A 20,686-nucleotide genomic window follows, 5' to 3' on the forward strand; every position below is an offset into this window, starting at 1 on the left:
AGTTACAGAAGACAGGTAAATAGATCAGTAAGATAAATAAGATAGAATGAAAATCATAAATAAAGCAAACCACCAAGTGAAAAAATCCATATAGTAAAAAAAGGAAAAGGGAAACAACTATTTCCCAGAATATTCAAGTATTTCATATGAAGCAGTATCTTCACTTATGAACTAAAGTCCAGCACAAACTGGAGGTTTAATATCAAAATTTTGTTTAGATTTCAGTGGTGTCCTTATGAATCTGCATATTCATCATAGTAATGTAAAAATTAGACACTTATTTTTCACTAATACACATCCATTCTAAGCAAAAGTATGTTCAATGTAGATCAAAATACTGTCTTGAGCTTATAGGGAAGGAGATTGGAAAGGAACAAATTTAAGCTTCCTAATCAATCAATTCTAGAAGTTACCTAAGTCACGTACTATAAAATGGTAAATCTGGTGGCCTGGTGAATAACAAAATAAGTGTCATCATATAGCGGATATCACATTTTCTTACATGAATAGAATGTTAACATTCAGGTGTCTTCCCTTGTTCAGCAAATTTATTGATGCTGTGCATTCAAAGATTCGAATAAATAAGTGAAAATCTTGTGAGTGTGCTTGCTTATAGAGAGGGTATAGAAAATATAAATATTTATCACATTAACTATTTCTCAGAGCCAATATGGTCAATAGTGCAAATGTGAAACTGTTCATTTCTTGTTTCTACCTTGAAATCCACTCTTATCCTGTGGACTCCATCTGCCACTGGCTTCTGTTTTCCACAGACATTTGTGAACGTGGTGAGCAAGTTCAGAGTACTGGGTTCAAACTTAGTGACAGGAATGGTATTGTCCTAAAAATTAGAAGAACAAAATTAACAAGGAATTTCTGTTATGCCTTAATCTGTTTCTAATTAAAAAAACAGTGCTTCTCTAGGAACACTACTTCAAAACATTTGTAAATGAGACTCTTACTCAGGACCAACACTATAACAACATATAATTTTTGTAAGCAAGTTCAAATACAATAGCTCTCCATGCAAATAATTTCTCTACGATAATGTCATTTAAATGCGGTTTATTTCAACTTTCTTCCCCAACAAAGTAACTTTTCCTTTCAGTTGCTTTTCCAGCTCAAGTCAGCTCAATCAGCATGCATGAATCACTATTACAAAATGCAGTTTCCTCCAGTGGAGAATTTGTGGTTAGCATTAATATATTCAATGATGGGATTTACTTTTCTAAAAGAGCAAAACAAAACGGGAATTTTTAATAGTAAATTATACAGGGTACATTTGCCATTCTTTTGTTTACAAAACAGCTGGGATATTTTTGAAACATTTTAAAAGATGCTGCATTAATGTTGTCATGTAGACAGTTTAGAGCTGACTGAGCTGACAAACTGCTTCAAGAATATATTCCTATTAAAAATCATTGTGGACCTCTTTGGTTAGAACAAGATACTAGGTTTTTTTTAATATCATGTAATACTGTTCCAAATTGCTGTGCACTATTACCATTGTGTTTTGTATCAACTTAAATGCTCATCATCTTGAATAAGTTCTTCTCAAGCTTCCAACCAGAGGATCTTATCAATTTTAACCAATGTTTTAATGACTCTACCATCTTCATCATGGATGATATGAGGCCGTGTTTAATCCTGAGTTATTTAGACCCCTATATTCCATCCTTCCTGATTGGTTGTCCAATCAGATCTCCACCCTCAGAACTTGATTATAATCAAATTACAGCTCACATTTGGAGCGAGACCATCTTTGTTAAAACTCTTTTCCTCCAGTTTTATTTCAATAACTTCCTTCACCAGATGGTCCCAAAAGCCACTGATGCAGCACAGTAGCTTTGTGCTGTCAAATGGAATCCTATGGTCATTGTGAATTCAGTGTTCTGCAACTGCCGATTTCTATGGATAACCCAAATAGATAAACCTCCTGTATTCCTTGATGTGGGTAACCACCATCTGTACCATCCAGCCAATATACACAGTATATTCACAGTAAATACCAGCCGACCTGAGTCCCAGGTCATCTTTGACCTATATAAGCTGTATTTTGAGCTTCCTTAAGGGTTGGTAGCATTAAACAGTAGTAAAATCTTGGTCCTTCCGTAGTCAATGTTTGGTAAGAGTAAGGTTGATCTTTCTGAGCACACCCTTACATCAATCTTCTATAAGGGGAACTATTATGAAGAAACGGATGGAGTGGCCATGGGATCACGCTTGTTGCCAGCTATTACTAATTTATACATGGAGGACTTTGAGAGAGCTTCCAGTTCATTGCCCTTATGCCCATATCTTTAGATGTCAATTACACTTTTATAGTCTGGTCTCAGGGACTCCAGGCACTCCAACAGTTCTACTACCATCTGAACAATATACAACCAAACATTCAATTTATAATTGTTACACACCCCATGGGTATCTTGTGACTGTCTTACGACCATGATGTACTAGAGTATCTTGTGAGCATGATGTAATGTCTTGTGATGGTGATGCAATTTTCCTGCCAGTGTGAGGTCACATGATGACATGTTTTCAACAGGTACATAACGGGAAACCTCTGTTGTTACGCAGTTGATTCATTGTTTAATTCGTCAGTTACTCCGTTATGCTGTGTATTTGTCTCATGGCGTAGTTTCGTTTTAAAATAGAGTTTTACTTTCTATTGTAAGGTACAGAATCGTTGTGCCGCAGTTCTGCCAATTGCTGCCAGTTTTGTTTGATTTATCTTTGATTTAATTTTAAAGTTTAAGTATTGGAGAGTGACCTTACTGAAGCATGGGAACCTGAAGGATTGAGTAAAATTGGTGTTGTTCCATGGTTTAATATAGGATCAACCTTCTTGAATCTTCATTCAGAAATAGCCGCCTGCATCTGAGATAACCTCTGCAAGAGCAGGAAGGTTTAGTGGAATGTTTACCCTTCAGAAAACAGGTCAGTTCCTTTAAGCCGTTTTATTTCCTTCATTGTGAAACCTTTGGACAAGGAATATTTTGGCTGGGATCAGCAGTAACATCGCGTCTTCCAGGAATTCTTTACCTTAGGAAAGTCTCTCCTAATTGACTGTATAAATCACTTGGACTTTTGAATTTACCACTTTAAGAACTGTTCCAGAGTTGCAGTATAGCAGTTAACTTCTGGTTAAGTTAGTCATTTGAATACTTTTCGCTATTGTTGAGCAGAGTTTAATAGATGTTTGTTTATAAAACTTGACTCTCCTGTATTCATTGTTGATGATTACGTAACATAATGGAGATGGAGAAAAATGGGTTGTGTTCTCTTTCTGGTTATTTTAATACCATGACATCTATCAGAAACCCAATCACGAGGACTTATAACTCAACAATATCTGCTATCATCATGCCTCCCAACTCTGATTAATGGTGCAAAAGCTATTTCGGAGCATCTCCCAAGGACAATTATGAATGACGTTCCTACATAATGGCTACAAGGTGAAGGAAATCAAACATGCCCTTAAAAGAGCTGACAGAAAAAACAGGAAAACTAGCAACATAGAGAAAACTCTTACTATTGCCTCTCTTCCCAACATTTCCAGTTTATCAAAGGATCACCAGGATCCTGAAAAAACACTGGATTAATACCATCCTCACACCCGTACTAAAGCTCAAATCATAGTTCACGCAGGTCAAAGGAGTCAGGTCAGAGGGCATTTATAGGATTCCCTGTGAACATGAGCAGCATATATCATTTAGGTTACCTGGAGAAATCAGCAGTAACAGAACACAGCATTCACCACAGCCATAGATTAACTTTGAAGGCACAAAACTACTGTACCATTTCAGTGACTTTTGTAATGATCTAGTGAATGACAGCATTTAAATTAAACTAGAGGATAAGATTTTCAACAGAGACAAAGGTTTTACTCTAAGTAAGATCTGGAATTTGACTGTAAACAAAGTGAGAGAGTGGAAACCTGATTGGATGAGGACTAACCAATCAGGAGGGAAGGACAACAGGGTTAAATATACCACTGGTCTAGGTATGGCCAACTATCATTCCTCATGAAGATGGTGGAGTCTGTCATCAAAACATCAATTATAATCAATTACCTATATCTGGCTGGAAGCCCAGAAGAGTTTATTTGACGTATATGCCGAGAAAGCACTAGGTCCTTGTTTGCACATCATCAAGTTTGACACCTAACCCCAAAAAGAATTAAATGCTTTAACAACTCCCAAATCATCAAACTGCTAGGAATTCAGCAGGTTGAGCAGGACCTATAGAGACATACAGCAGCAAGTCCCGATACAGGGTCAAAACTCAAAAAATCTCAACTATTCCTTTGCCTTCACAGATGTTGCTTAACTTTAAAAGTTTCTTCACCAATTCAGTTCTTGCTTAAGATTTCAGCACCTATGCTTCCAAATCTTTAAGCACATAGATCTCTCTCCAACAACTCTTTCCTATACCCCCACCAAACTATCAGTTTTCTCTCTGGTTCATCCAAACTACCTACCTACCTATTAGATCCTCTCTGCAAATTTAACACCATTAACACCCAAAACAATTACAATTTACTCACCTCAATCTTACAAATTTTATGCACATCAACCCAAAGTCACAGGTACCACTATGCTGGGAATCACACATCTGGAACTATGAGAATGTTATGGCTACTCCTTGGAGAGTAAAATTTTCAGGATCAGTGTATTTAATCCAGTACTACCAATAGAAGACTTGGACTTATTACAATGCCTCAAACAAAATGATACATACCCTGCAACGGCAGCCTAAAGGAACTCATTTCCAAGTGCCTTTGTTCTCTATTCAAAGCTTGTCCTACAGTGGAAGTGAATTTAAACTTGGTTCAATATAGCTACAGTTATAAGAAAACGTTTGTGAACCCATTTGCAATTATCTGGTTTTCTACATTAATTACTCATAAAATGTGGCCTGATCTTCAGCTAAGTCACAATAATAAACAAACACAATCTGTCTACACTAACAACAAACAATTGTACTTATTTCTGACTGCACCATTTATACAACCACAATGTGGGTTCTAAAATGTATGCGGACCTTTGGGATAATGCCTCCTACAGAAATTATTTGGAACAGGTGTTCCAATTATTGAGATGAGATTGGACGTGTGGGTTGCAGAGGTGCCCTGCCCTATAAAAAATGACACACCAAGTCAGATTACTGATGGAGCCGGCACTTCTCAAGAAAGATCTGTTTATGTGCACCATGTCTCGATCAAAACAGCTTTTAGAGGATCTTAGAAGAACTGTAGAAATCCATAAAGCTGGAAAAGGCCACAAAATAATTTCTAAGTACATCAGTGTTCATCAGTCCACAGTAAGAAAAACTCCCATAAATAAGGAAACATTACTGTTCCTTTTCTCCATAGGCGTGGGCATCCTACAAAGATTATATCAAGAGCATAATGTTCAATGTTGAAAGAGATGAAAAAGAAACCAAGGGTGACAGCAAAAGACCTGAAGATAGCTCTAGAACTTGCTAAAGACTCTGTTCATCTGTCTACTATAAGAAAAACATTGAACAAGAAGAGTGTTAATGGAAGTGCACCACGGAGGAAACCATTGCTCTCTAAAAAGAACCATCTCAAGTTTGCAAAAGACCACCTGGATATACTACAATGCTTCTGGGACAATGTTCTATGGGCAGATGACAATAGTTGAACTTTTTGGCAGAAATGCAAACTACTATGTTTGGAAGAAAAAGGGCAATGCACAGCAGTAACAAAGCCTAGTCCCAACTGTGAAGCATGGCAGAAGGAGCATTATTGTTTGGGGCTGCTTTGCTGCCTCAAGACCTAGAAAGCTTGCTGTTGTAATGTGAGTATTATTAAAAGTAAGTTAATACTAATCGGGCAGCTGCTGGTAGCAAGAGGCGGGATCCAGGGTTGGTGGGGTCTTTACTTCCGCTCTTTTTACTTCCAGTATGCATTGTATATAGTTCCTCCACCCAGGCCGCACGAGGTACCTGGAAGCCTCTGTACTGTAAATATCGTCTGCCGTCCCAGATAAAGATGCTCTTTTGGCCATCAAGTTGTCGAGTGGTCTTTTTGTAAAGTAGAGGTTACCACATATTTTTGGCGACGAGGTAAACTGGTTTTATGGACAGCTCGGCCCTGTTTTCAATCAGGAGTTGTGAGCAGGCGAGGAGCCTTGTGTTCGGATGGCTGCCTTTGGAATGATCGGTGTGTTTGAAACCCCACCGTTGACTTTCAAGACAGCCCTAGAGAATGCTCAAGGCATGGAGTTGGCTACTAATAATGCCAAGGATATACAGAAAGGATATTGGGGGGGCGGGGGGGGCGGTCGCAGTCAGTGGCAGTGCTCCAAGTGAGGAGGGAGAATGGTAGACAGGAAAAGTGGGTGGAATGTTTTCAATGTGGAGGAACACACTATGCAAATGTTTGTGAATTCAAAGATACTGTCTGCCGTGCTTGTGGCAAGAAGGGACATTTAGTTAAAAAGTGCAGCAGCATAAAGGGTGAGGTTAAGCCTGGGCAGGGGAAAGCTCAACAGACTCAGGCAGCCACACAGCATCTAGGAGAAGCAGTCGGAGAGGCAGCGTGTGCTTACAACATGTTTGAGATGGAAACGGATGAGGGACCACCTGAACCATATTATGCTACAGTCACTGTCAAGGGAAAGGACATTAAGTTCGAGATTGATTCAGGGGCTACTGCAACGGTCGTTAGTGAAGAGACCTACAGGAGGACATGGGGGTCCAACCTGCCTCCCATCAGACCATCTAATCTCAAACTCAGGACCTATATGGGGCAGCCCATACCTCATTTAGGGGTGTTATATGTGGATATTTCGGCTGGGGGCCAGAAGGCTGAAGCCAGACTGGAGATAGCTAAGGGCAGTGGGCCCAGTCTTCTGGGCAGCTATTGGCTTCGCAAAATCCGGCTCAACTGGCATGAATTTAAATATGCACACATGACGGAAGAGCGTGAGGTACAGCGGGCAGATGAAGTCGCCGATGGCAATGTGAGTGACAGACATAGTCCGGACACGTTTGAGAGTGAGCTCGCAGCGCAGCTTGCAGCTCTTCAGCCTATTACAGGAGCAATTGAAGTTACCCCCTCGGCACTGACAGCCAGCACGCCACTTCCAGTACGGCGAAGCAGTAACCCAGTTCTTGTACCACCTGCCCAGTTACAGCAAGGTGCATCTCAGCCTGATGATCCCGCTAACAGGAACCTACATGTGAAGCCAATCGTAACAGTAGCAAACGGGGCACCCGCAGACGATGTAAGAACAGAGCCTGCAGGACCACCAGACAAGCATTCAGAAAGCACTCTAAGTGATTTGACAAAGAAAGTAGAATTTTCTGGAGGTGGCGGCCCCCTGAGAATCCATGTGGTACCTTTTAACTCTACGCTGAGTGGAAGATTCCTTGGCCTGAGTATTCGTGGTATTGAAGAGAACAGCCGTTCAAGAAAAGAGAACCTGCTTCAGGAGAATGAATGCATCATCAAAATCAATGACTGATTTAACAGACAAGATCTTTGTTCAAGCACAAGAGGTTTTCCGAAACGCATTGTGATTTCCTGCTGTTGAACTCCAGATAGTTCCAAGTTATAACAAGGAACTCTATGAAAAATTTGCAATTGGGTCTATTCTGTTCCACAGTCGTGACGATGGTTCAAAAACCAAAGTTCCTTCTTCAATGCGTTCCAAGCTAAGTGGCAAACCTGCAGATGCCGTTTATCCCAATAATGCTGAGAATAGCTTGCCACCGATTTCAAAGAAGCTCAGTTGTCCAAAACATTTAAGGAGTAATGACCACTTAATGCATACCAGGAAGGCATGTCCACCAGTGACTTTGCTCGAGGGAGACACACTGGCAGAGGGGGCAGTCCCCTGAAGAGGATGGACATTCTCAAGCAGACACACAGACCCCTCTCGTGTCCCCAACACCAGATCCACCCAAAACATCCTCACCATCGGTGCCTGCTGGGTCACCGGGGGTAGTGCATAGATCGCAGCGCCCTCGCAAACCTCCTGACAGACTGAATCTTTGATTGGATAGTTTCTTCTGTTGTTAGATTGAATGTTGAATTTGCCATGATTTTTTTAGGTGTTTTTGTATTGGCAACCTGTTGCTAATGATCCAACTGTTTATATTTCCCAGTTCTTCTTTATTTGGGGAATGTTGGGATTTTAAAGGGGGAGAAGTGTTGTAATGGGAGTATTATTAAAAGTAAGTTAATACTAATTGGGAAGCCGTTAGTAGCAAGAGGCGGGATCCAGGGTTGGCGGAGTCTTTACTTCCGCTCTTTTTACTCCCAGTATATATTGTATACAGTTCCTCCACCCCTGCCGCACGAGGTACCTGGAAGCCTCTGTATTGTAAATATCATTTATCTGTCCCAGATAAAGATGTTCTTTTGGACATTAAAGCAGAAGTTGCCACACTTGCTATACTTAAGGGAACGGCCAAAGTCAAAGCCCAAACCTTAACCCCACTGAGAGCTGTTCATACAAGGAATTGCAGAAATACTGATGAAGTGAACTAGAGAAAATCTGCAGATACTGGAAACCTAAGTCCCACACACAAAATGGTAAAATCTATGGAAAAGAGTACAGTTGCCATCTTGGCTGAAACCCTTCAGCAGTACTGGAGAAAAATAGCTGAGGAGTAGATTTAAAAGGTGGATAGAAAAACACCAGGTCATAGGTAAAACCTGAAGTGGTAGGGATTAAGTAAAAAGTTGAGAAATTTACAGGTGGAAAGAGATACAGGGTTGGAGAAGGGGGAATCTAACAAAAAAAGGGGGGGGGAGATCAGAGGGAGGGGTGGGTAGGTAAGACAGCGAAAAAGGGATGAGCATGGTAAAGGGGGTGGGGGTGGGTGGCACTACTGGAAGTTGGAATATTGAGCAATTGATGTTCATGCCATCATTCTGGAGGCTACACAAATGAAATATAAGGTGTTGTTCCTCCAACCAGGATGTAACCTCATCACAACGGTGGAGAACTGACATTTTGGAATGGTTACGGGAATGATACTTCATCTGTCAATCTGTTGAGGTCATATACTATGTCTGGTGCTCCAGGTGTGGCTTCCTGTATATCGGTGAAATCTAGCATAAATTTGTAAACCACTTCGCCAAGCACCTACACTCCATCCACTGGAGAAGGGGGAATATAATATGAGAGGACACAGGAGAAAGAAAAGGGGAGAGAAGCACCAGTGGGAGACAATGGGCAGGCAAGGTGATAAGGTGAGAGAGGGAAAAGGGCATGGGGAATAAGGTGTGGGGGAAGGGGGCATTACCAGAAATTCAAGAAACTGATGTTCATGCCATCAGATGGGAGGCTATCCAGGCTGAATATAAGGTATTGCTCCTCCAATCTGGCCTCATCATGACAGTAGAAGAGGCTATGGACTGACATGTTGGAATGGGAATGGGAAGTGAATAGATGCTGACTATCCTGCTGAATTTCTCCAGCATTTTGTGTGTGTTGCTTAGATTTCCAGCAGCTGGAGATTTTCTCTTGTTTGTTACATAGATAAAGCACTACTTAGTACTGGACAAAGCCATACAAGCCCAGGATGAACTGCCAATTGCTCTAAGCCAGTACAAATAGTCTCAGTATCTGGTTACAAATGCAGGGGACTTCCGGTAAGATGGCGATTGCTTAGCTGCTCCGAACTTTTGTTCCGTTACTGTCGCTATCTTTGCACTAAATGTCTCCATTTTTTAAACCTTAGTCGGGAACTTTTTCGGTACCTCTTACTTGCCTGTGAACATATCTAACTTACAATGTCTAGCAAGAGCTCTAAATCCGGGAGAAAGGAAGCTCCGGCTCTCTCAGACGAGACCCTGGCTGCGCTCGGTCAGCTCCGAGACGAAATTTTAAAGGAATTCAAAACCGCTTTCAAACAGTTGGAGGTCAAGATTGATCAAATCAACAACAAGGTGGGCAAACATGCCCAACACTTATCTCGCATCGATTCGACTTCTGAAGATTTAGAAAGTCGTGTTCGATACTTGGAGACTCTCTGTTCCAGCTTGGAGGAAAAGTGTAACAAACTCCTTTTCAAAACGGTGGATCTCAAAAATCACAGCAGACGCTGCAATCTTAGAATTCTTGGATTGCCAGAGGCCACCGAACAGGGATCAACAGTGAAGTTTTTCGCTGAGTTTCTCTGTGAGATATTCGGGAAAGATTTGCTTCCGAACCCGCCTGAGCTCGAACGGGCACACTGGGTCCATGTTCCCGCTGGAATTCTGGGCAACCGCCTGCAATCAGTAATCTTGTGCTTCCATCAATACCAGGTAAAAAACCGTCTGATCGTAGAGGCACGTCGCAGAGGTTCTTTTATTTTCCAGGATACAACCATTCGCTTTGTGGAAGATTTTGCACCCCAGATCTTAAAGATGCGCACTGAGTTTAAAGGCGCAATGAAAGTGCCTTTTGATCGTGGTTTTAAACCTTCGCTTCGTTCCCCTGCTGATCTACGAATCAAACTTAACACTGGGAAATACAAATGGTTTAAGTCAGCCAAGGAAGCTGAAGCATTTGTGGCAAGTCTTCCGGCTATCCAGCCATCTTCGGAACCCAATCAGACCTCCTAAAATGGTGGATAAGTACTTCTTGTAGTAAAATTACTTTTTCTGGACTCAGACTTTACTTGAATCATTCAGACATTATTCATCGAAACTCTAAGGGCTGTTGACAATCTCTCCCTGGATTTGGTGTGTGTGAAATCTATCTTTTATTGTTGTACAACTTTATCTACAGAGTTCTACAACTGACTTTAACTTGTTTTGGAGGTTTGAAGTCTTCAGTGAATGCCTTCCTGTTTGTTGGTTCACAGTTTAATTGCCGATCTATTTTTCCTTCTTTTTATATTTATTTATTTTATTATACTTTTTTCTTTTCTTCACCCCTTTTTTTCTAATTTCTGAATTTTTTTCTCTCTTCTCTGTAAATGGTTGATAAATACGTCTTGAATTTATAATTTTCCCCTTCCTCTCCTTTTTTTTATCCCTTTTTTTCCTTTCTCTTACTTTATTCTTCTATAATCTTTTCGCGGGCAGGTTAGTTTTGGTCCTCTTCCGATTTTCTCTGTATTAAGTTTTATATTCCTGCAGAAGGTGTTCTAATCTGTAGTTATGTTTTTTAGTGCATAAACTAGTTACTATTTGTTATAGTATTTACATGGAACTGCTGTTAATGACACAGATCTGGAAGTTGTATTTGGGTTAATTTTTTTGGTAGAGCTAGTTACTTGTTTTGGTAGCCGTCTAGTTTTGGGTTGTGTAGGTGGGGTGGATTTTCTAGTTCCAGCATCACTCACTGTATATGTTATATCTCTTTATTGCTCAGGACATGTATATGTGTTGATTTTACGAATCTATGTTTACATCTCTGCTCCCAGACTGCTATTGTATTGCTTGACTTTTTATACGCCTTCTGCCTTTTATGCATTAGTAATCAATAATGGCTAGTGCACTTAAATTCGTGAGCTTGAATGTAAAAGGATTGAATCACCCTGTTAAAAGGAGGAAGGTATTCTCACATATCAAACAACTCAAAGCTGACATTGCTTTCCTTCAAGAAACTCATATTCGTTGTTCTGATAACTCCCGGCTTTTGTCAAAGTGGGCGGGTCAGCATTTTCATTCATCCTTTACCGCTAAAGCTAGGGGAGTCTCCATTCTTATTAACTCAAATATTCCTTTTGAACTCCATAATAAAATATCTGATATAAATGGCCGTTTTATTATTGTTTCTGGTAAACTATATAACACTAAAGTTGCACTAGCAAACCTGTATGCCCCCAACTTTGATGATGTAAATTTTTTTGAACGGTTTTTTTCCTCACTACCAGACTTATTATCTCTTATACTGGGTGGTGACTTTTAATTGTTGGTTAGATCTTAATTTGGATCGATCATCCTCTATTACTAGTCCAATCTGCCTTAGCTATCCAATCGTTTCTCTCTAATTATGGTATCTCCGATATATGGCGTTTCCTCCATCCTACGGAGAGAGATTACTCTTTTTTCTCACATGTTCACCATATCTTCACTAGAATTGATTATTTCTTACTCGATTCCATTTGCCCACTCTTGTGACTATCAGAGTATTGTAACCCCCTGGGTCGCCTCAGGCTCGCTCAGCTCGTTCTCGTCTAGGGGGAGCAGCCTTCGGCCCCGCCAAACTGGGTAATCAGCTGGTGTGGATGCTGTGTGATGTCCCCGCCTTGCCCAAAAACAGACAGAACACCATATGCGATTAAATGAGTACAATTTATAAAGGTTACTATAACTAAGTGATTAATAACGATACAGTATATATGAAGAGAAAATTAAAGAAAAGGCGCCAAACTTATCAAAGTCCAAACCACTTCGTGCACAGCCGTTGGAGCTCAATTACTGAAGTCTTCTGGCCACCATTCGATCCCCTCCGAACTCCTCGACTCGCAGCTCAGGACCCTCCGAACTCCTCGACTCTCCAAACAGCTCAGGACCCTCCGAGTGGTCAACCAAGCACATCTAGCTTCATCCCCCCCCCCCCCGGAGAATCTCCCGGCCTCGGACCCCCCTTTGGGGTCCGATGCTCGCCCAGCTTAGAGCATTGCGTCCTCTCTCTCGACCCCCTTGCGCCAATCTGCCCAAAAGCCCGTCAATAAAAGCTTACAGACTCAGAAGAAAGAACATTAATCCCCATTTGGTTTACAAAGGAATACCATTCTCGTTATCAGTAAATTAGCATTCCTGCTAGTTAACAAAAGGAAACCCTTTCCCAACAGTAACAAAGAAAAAAAAGAAACCCCCTTTACACACTTCCTCCACCAAATAAAAGTCATGTCCTCATGACCACTAAATAACTCGCCACCTTTCCTGCCAACACACCGTAACCCAAGCACAAACAGTGACATCTCCTCCCCACACAGAAACCCTCACGCCCTGTTCCTCAGGCGCTACTTAGGCCAACTATCTGGGAGTTCCCTAACCCTTCTGAGACCTCCGTACCCCCTCACTTAAACCCTTCAGGCTCGGACACAACTGGGGATACCTTGGGCCCACTACCAACTCCTCTCTCAACCTCTCACTCATGCCCCACACTGCAACACAGCTAACCCTCCCCACTACACCTGACTCAATGGGAGAAGGGCCAAAGGTCTCTTTCTCAATCGAGGGAAAGTCAGCAAAAGGCAGCATGTACCACACATCCAGCACATCATCCATCGAATCTGTATTCTTCCTCATTTCTGTGATCGGTAGCTGCTGTTTGATCTTCTCCAAACGGAAACACGTGGCCTGCACTGCCCCCGCAGTCTCTTCAACCTCCTGTTCAGTATTCATTGCACTTCTCTCCAGCTTTTTCTTCCTCATGACTTCTTCCAGATCAACTTTCAGGTTTTGCACTTCATTTGAACTGTCGATGGTCATCTTCAGGTTCCCTTCAAGCTTCCGCTTCTCTCTTCTGAGATTCGTCTGTAATTTCTTCACCTCCGCAAACTCCCCTCTCCGGGTTCTCAGTTTGCTATTACCCTCAGTCAGACAACTTTCTTCATTCTCTCCAACTTGTAAGTCTTCCGAATGGTTCCAGATCACTTTCTCCAGTCTCTCCGTCTTCATTTCAAACTTGATTCCGTAGAGACAGTCTCTCACGAGCTGCGACCTTCGCCAGCCCTGGCACGTGTCCCGAAAACACTTTAACTCGGTAGTTCTCAGCTGCTCCTGCAACGACCTCACTTCATATTCTCCTGAGGCAAATCCAAACACCAAGAGATCATCCACATACACCAAACGCCTCCACATCCCCTATGGTCTTCCACCTGCCCCGCAGGAATGTTGCAAGGGCTCCAGATATGCCCTGTGGCATCTTTTCGGACCCGAAGACTCCTAGGGAATTTATAACGGCCGTCTTTTCCTTGTCGGCCCCACTCATCGGGATCTGGCAACATCCACTCCTCAGATCCAGCACCTTAAACCATTTCGCACCACTCAGACAGGCCATCGCCTCTCCAGCCCTCAGGGCCATATTCTGGTCACAGACAGTGCGCCTCTTCAACGCAATATAATCCACACACACGCTGCCTACGTCTTCCACGGCTTCAGGGGCCAGTCGCCGCAACCTCTCTCTCTCCGAGGTGTCTTCAGCAGTCAACTCCCCTCCCTCGTGGTATTTCACAGCGTCCACTAAGAGGACCTCACTCTCAGTTACTTCCCCCAGGCCGTACCGCCACTGGCTCTTGTTTGAATTCGGTATCAGCCCAATGCTGCTACACACGTCCATACAAGCAGCTCGAAACTCTGGGTGCATCGACAATGCCTCCAAACAACGCTCGTCCGCCTCCTCCGGGCAGGCCCCCAAGCACACCAGCAGGATATTGGTCCTCTCTAGAACAGAAACGCTGCCCGTCTCAACAGGGTCCGGACACATCAGCATTAACGATTCCTGAACCTCAGTCTCCTCCACATTTGCCTCCAAGAACTCCATTTTCACTGACCAACAACCGTCGTCTGGATAATCACCGGCACTGGTACCCCGAATCTCTAGTGTCCTCAATGTCGTCAAGGGTAAATGCTTCCAATAACGGTTATGAAACAAACTGTACAGCAACTTAACCGGCGCCCCGGATGGCTTTAACTTGACTTCCATCCATCCGTAACAACACCTGTGCGCATGGCCCCTCTAAGCCTTCAAGAATAGAGTCTGTTCCTTTCGGGAGTTCCTTGGTACATTGCTGGGAACGTGCTCCCCCAGCTGCTGCATTTGACTTCCAGTCGAACCACACGCATTTTCCCACACTTTCCCAGAACTGGCAGCGGTCACTTCGAGGAAATTGCGCCCGACAGTTCTAACGAAGTCACCAGCCCGCCTACTCAAACTCTCAACCCGTCCCTGTTGCTTTCCCTCAGCCAAGCACTACCACTCACCCAACAACTGAGAGGTCCGCTCCGCCCACGCCTCCGCCCCTTTAGGGCTGGACGTTATTCCAACAACCGGGCGGAGCTCACCACTGCTGAAACATCCCAACCTGTCACTCCTCACTCTCCAAACAGTACGGACAGCCCATGGTCCCACCACCATTTCGTCAGCACTAGTCCGAACTCGAACAACGACCTCCAGGCTAGCAACAGCAGCCACCCCACCCAACACACACGTAGCGATAACCAGCAATCACACACCCACAAAGGCAAACCAGCTCTTCGCCGCAGACACAATTTAAAGAAGGTGATCACACAGCTTCCACAGAAATCAATCCCGGACGAGCCCCCACAATGTAACCCCCTGGGTCGCCTCAGGCTCGCTCAGCTCTTTCTCGTCTAGGGGGAGCAGCCTTCGGCCCCGCCAAACTGGGTAATCAGCTGGTGTGGATGCTGTGTGATGTCCCCGCCTCGCCCAAAAACAGACAGTACACCATATGCGATTAAATGAGTACAATTTATAAAGGTTACTATAACTAAGTGATTAATAACGATACAGTATATATGAAGAGAAAATATATTAAAGAAAAGGCACCAAACTTATCAAAGTCCAAACCACTTCGTGCACAGCCGTTGGAGCTCAATTACTGAAGTCTTCTGGCCACCATTCGATCCCCTCCGAACTCCTCGACTCGCAGCTCAGGACCCTCCGAACTCCTCAACTCTCCAAACAGCTCAGGACCCTCCGAGTGGTCAACCAAGCACATTAGCTTCATCCCCCACCCTCGGAGAATCTCCCGGCCTCAGACCCCCCTTTGGGGTCCGATGCTCGCCCAGCTTAGAGCATTGCGTCCTCTCTCTCGACCCCCTCGCGCCGATCTGCCCAAAAGCCCATCAACAAAAGCTTACAGAAGAAAGAACATTAATCCCCATTTGGTTTACAAAGGAATACCATTCTCGTTATCAGTAAATTAGCATTCCTGCTAGTTAACAAAAGGAAACACTTTCCCAACAGTAACAAAGAAAAAAAGAAACCCCCTTTACAGTATACTGATCTCTGACCATGCCCCAATTACTCTCTCTCTGAATTTGCCTGGTCTCCCTCAGAGGAATAAACACTGGCGGTTTGATTCAACTTTACTATCGAATGATGACTTTTTAAAATTTATTAAGGATCAGATAACCTTTTATTTTAACACTAATACATCACCTGAAGTGCCATCCCAGATTGTCTGGGATGCCATGAAAGCATATCTGAGGGGGCAAATAATCTCTTACACAGCAAATCTCAACAGAAGATCCCGTGCAGATCGATTAGACCTCATTAACCAGATTAAAGAATTGGATCAAATATATGCCCAAACTAAGATCCCTGAATTATACAAGAAGCGTGTTGAACTCCACACTAAATTTAACCTTCTGTCCACTCAACCTGTCGAACGCCAACTTCTCGAAAGCAAGAGTCGCTTTTACATTCATGGGGATAAGTCTGGTAAATTCCTAGCCAATCAGCTGAGGCGTTCCAAAGCCAAACAACATATTACAAAGATCCGGAAGGAGAACGGAGACTTTACATCGGATCATTTAGAAATTAATGACGCATTTAAAAATTTTTATTCTCGGCTTTATTCCTCTGAATCTCTGAATGACAATATCTCTGTTGATCAATTTTTACAGAATCTGAATATCCCCTCACTTTCATCTGATTTCAAAGCCAAACTCAATGCGCCTATGTCATTAGAAGAAATATCTACCACAATTTCTGCACTGTCCTCAGGGAAATCTCCTGGACCTGATGGGTTCCCTGTAGAATTTTATAAATCATTCTCTTCTCTTCTTTCACCTCAGTTACTTTCAGTATTATCTGACTCGTTTAATTACGGCAAATTGCCACCCTCTTTCAGGGAGGCATCTATTATTCTTCTTTTAAAAAAGGGCAAAGACCCAACAGAGTGCTCCTCGTATAGGCCGATCTCTCTGCTCAATGTTGATGTAAAGATCTTAGCTAAAGTTTTGGCTCATAGATTAGAAACCGTCATTCCCTCCATTATCTCTGATGACCAAACAGGCTTTATTAAAAACCGTTTCCCTTTTTTTAACATTCGGCGTCTATTTAATATCTTATACTCACCTCCTACTGGGATTCCTGAATGTGTTATTTCCCTCGATGTGGAGAAAGCATTTGATCGTATAGAGTGGAACTACCTTTTTGCAGTTTTAGAAAAATTTGACCTTGGCCAAAGTTTCATCTCTTGGATCCAATTGCTGTACCTGTGTCCTACTGCCTCTGTTTTAACCAATTTTCAGAAATCCCAAGTATTTAGTCTCAAACGTGGCACCCGCCAGGTATGCCCCTTGTCCCTTTCTCTTTGATTTGGCTATGGAACCTCTGGCGATAGCATTTCAAAACTGACTGGGAATTGACTGGGATTTGGAGAGGGGGTGTTGAGCATAAAGTTTCTCTCTATGCTGATAACTTATTACTCTTTCTCTCAAATCCGTCTACATCCTTACCTCTAATGTTTTCCCTTCTTGACCAGTTTAGCCAGATCTCTGGCTATAAACTTAATTTACATAAGAGTGAACTTCTCCCAATTAATAAAGAAGCACAAGAACTAACATTTCATGATTTCCCTTTTAAAGTAGTCCATAATCAATTTACTTATCTTGGAATTACAGTCACAAAGAAGTTTAAAGATCTCTTTCGTGAAAACTTTGCCAATCTTTCATATGCTATAAAACAGAGTCTGGTACAATGGTCACCTCTATCTATGACTTTGGTAGGTCGTATTAATGTTGTTAAAATGTATGTTCTCCCCAAATTTTTATACCTATTTCAATCTATCCCAATTTTTATTCCTAAATCTTTTTTTGATTCCTTAGACTATATTATCTTATCATATCTGTGACAGAATAAGCGCTCTAGAATTAATAGAATCCATCTCCAAAAATCTAAAAAAGAGGGTGGCATGGCTTTACCTAACTTTCGTTTATATTATTGGGCAGCTAATATACGTTGTGCTACCTTCTGGTCTTTCTTCCATGGCCAACCCGAATGCCCTAACTTGGTGGCGATGGAGCTGAGCTCCACTAAAGAATTATCTATCTCTGCACTTCTTGGCTCTGCACTCCCTAGTAGTCTGCCCAGATCAATAGCTAATCCTTTTGTTAGACACACTTTGCGTATATGGGCTCAGATCAGGAAATGCTACGGTTTCCAGGGGTTTTCCGTTTCCAGCCCTGTTGCTCATAATCACCTTTTTTTACCTACTACATACGATTCAGCATTCCATGTTTGGTATAGGAAGGGCATTAGACATTTTGAAGACCTTTTCATTGATAATCGCTTCGCTTCTTTTCAGCAGCTCTCTGTTAAGTTCAATCTGCCCAATGCTCATTTTTTCAGATATCTCCAAATCCGACACTTTATTACTCCTTTAATTCCTAACTTTCCTGAAATGCCTGCAAAAAATGCTATGGACCTATTTCTTTCCATGAATCCACTAGGTAAAGGCTTAATATCAATCATCCAAGATAGACTAGCAGCCTTACGATGGGCCCCCATGGATAAAATCAAAATGGCCTGGGAGCAGGATTTAAATATCTACTTATCTGAGGAGAGCTGGGATTCAGTTCTCAAATCGGTTAACTCAACCTCTCTTTGTGCTCGCCACTGCCTTTTACAGTTTAAGATCGTTCATAGAGCCCATTTGTCTAAATCTAAACTATCTCGATTCTACCCTAGCGTTAGTCCGCTCTGTGATAAATGCAAGAGGGGCATGGCCTCTCTCATCCATATGTACTGGTTCTGTCCTAACTTGGAGAAATTTCGGAAAGATGTCTTCACTACGTTATCGTGTTTTCTGAATCAGCACCTAGAACCAAACCCCTTAATTGCTCTGTTTGGTTTTTGGGGCGAGACAGATTTATGTCTGGGTCCGACCAAATGCCGAATATTATCCTTTGCCTCTCTCCTGGCTAGACGCTTGATCCTCCTCAGATGGAGAGATGTTGCCCCGCCCACTCATGCTCAATGGCTTAACGACATCATGGCCTGTCTGGACCTCGAAAAAATTCATTATTTAGTTCTCAATTCAGATCTAAAGTTCCATAAGGTCTGGGGACCTTTTATTGAGTACTTTCATAACGTTCCTCTTGACTAGGGTTTTTTCCTCCTTTCGATCCCTTGCTTTCAGCTCCTTTTTTTTCTGGTAGAAGGCATTATTACCCTCTGTTGCTGAGTGTATTCACAGTCTGGGAGTTTGGTTGTCCTGACTTATACTCTCTATATTGTGTTGTGGTTGGTCTGGAGTTGCTGTTGGTTTTTTTCTTGTGTTGTGGAGCTTACTTGTCTTTAATTCAGGTGCTTTTTTTTTGCTAAATTCTCTTCCTTTGTAGCATATTGTTATTGTATGCTTAAGTTTGCACTGTTTTAATGTTCCTCATTGGGATTTGGGGTTTTTAATTTGTAAAATGTTTTGAAAAACTAATAAAAAAAATTTAAAAAAAACAAATGCAAAAAGTATATAAAGTATATTATGAAAAGTAAAATGCCTGTAATGCTCCATACAATAAAGGAGTTCATAGCACTCACTGTCTGGATTCACATACATTAAATGCACGTTTACACGTTTGCACGTTAAATGCATACCAGGAACCTACCAGCTTTACTGGAACTGTACCTACAAAAACTATGGAGTGAGAAAGAAATAAAGAAATTCATTTTAAAATAAGATAATTCCCATTTCAAAATATGTTTCTACATGAACCAAAATCAACAATACTACAATTTTCCCTAAATCTGTCAAATGATCCTCCACATGTTAAAAAAAAACTAAGGAAGACATCAGGTTGAGGCATAGTACTTTACTTCATGTTTATGTCCTAAGAATATCAACAACAGGATTCTCTTATAAATTGTAAGATGCTGACAATGCTGATAAACCACATACTCCACTTGCGCATGTTAATTTTTTTTTAAAAAGGATGTTGAAAGCAACAAATTACAATCACCAAGAGAAACAGTTATGCAGGCTTTACATCTGGCAGCTTTTGAACAAAACTTAGTAAAATATGGTCTATAAATGCAAATACAGACCTATGGCCTACATACTTATCTATAATAACTTCAACAGATGGAAAACTTCAGTAAAATTATCTGGCAGCCTGAACACTATATACCAGAATACCCAACAAATGTTACCTTGAATTCTTAAATTAAGAAATCTAACCAGGGTAATACAAAAGTGACTTTTGGACTCAATAGGTTCTGTTATTCAACTGGAACAAAATAGCACAGTAAGAGGAACAACTGGTATCTGGGGCCTGTAGAAGACATCTTATGTAAATTCAATCATCAGAAGACTTGATACAGTGGCGTAATTTTAATGTCATTATGACCATTAAGGCTCAATTTAATACTTAGAATGAAAATTTAAGTCTCACCTTTTCCTTTGGCTTCTTTGTTTTTAACTGAACATTAAAACGAGCTGGGGGTTTCTTCTGCTTGCTCAGCTCTAGTACTGGGGAAACAAAGATTTTATCAAGTGACAACCTAAGTTGAAACTTTCACTATCAAGTAAAATCTTGTTATAAGAACATAACATAAGAACATCAGAGATAGGAGCAGGAGTAGGCCAATCGGCCCCTCAAGCCTGCTCCGCCATTCAACAAGATCATGGCTGATCCAATCTTAACTCTAGATTTCACTGAATCCCACAAGGCAACAGTGCCAACCAACAGGGCACCATGCCGCCCATTTTATTTTATTATTCATCCCGCCCAAAC

The 20,686-nt window shown here is 41.8% G+C and overlaps 1 protein-coding gene across 8 annotated transcripts in view; it reads right to left on the minus strand.

The window, feature by feature from the left end:
• LOC132386023 (histone-lysine N-methyltransferase 2A-like) overlaps positions 1-20,686 on the minus strand; it is a 316,855-nt gene that overhangs the window by 139,326 nt on the left and 156,843 nt on the right. For all 8 annotated transcript variants that reach the window (XM_059958301.1, XM_059958298.1, XM_059958300.1 and 5 more), the window contains exons 8-9: positions 20,345-20,421; positions 716-841 (exon numbers count right to left, since the gene is read on the minus strand). In XM_059958301.1, coding sequence (XP_059814284.1) covers positions 716-841; positions 20,345-20,421 — 203 coding nt within the window. The remainder of the gene's footprint in view (positions 1-715; positions 842-20,344; positions 20,422-20,686) is intronic.

Source organism: Hypanus sabinus, assembly GCF_030144855.1.
Source record: "Hypanus sabinus isolate sHypSab1 chromosome Y unlocalized genomic scaffold, sHypSab1.hap1 SUPER_Y_unloc_2, whole genome shotgun sequence".
In the NCBI taxonomy this organism is placed as follows: domain Eukaryota; kingdom Metazoa; phylum Chordata; class Chondrichthyes; order Myliobatiformes; family Dasyatidae; genus Hypanus; species Hypanus sabinus.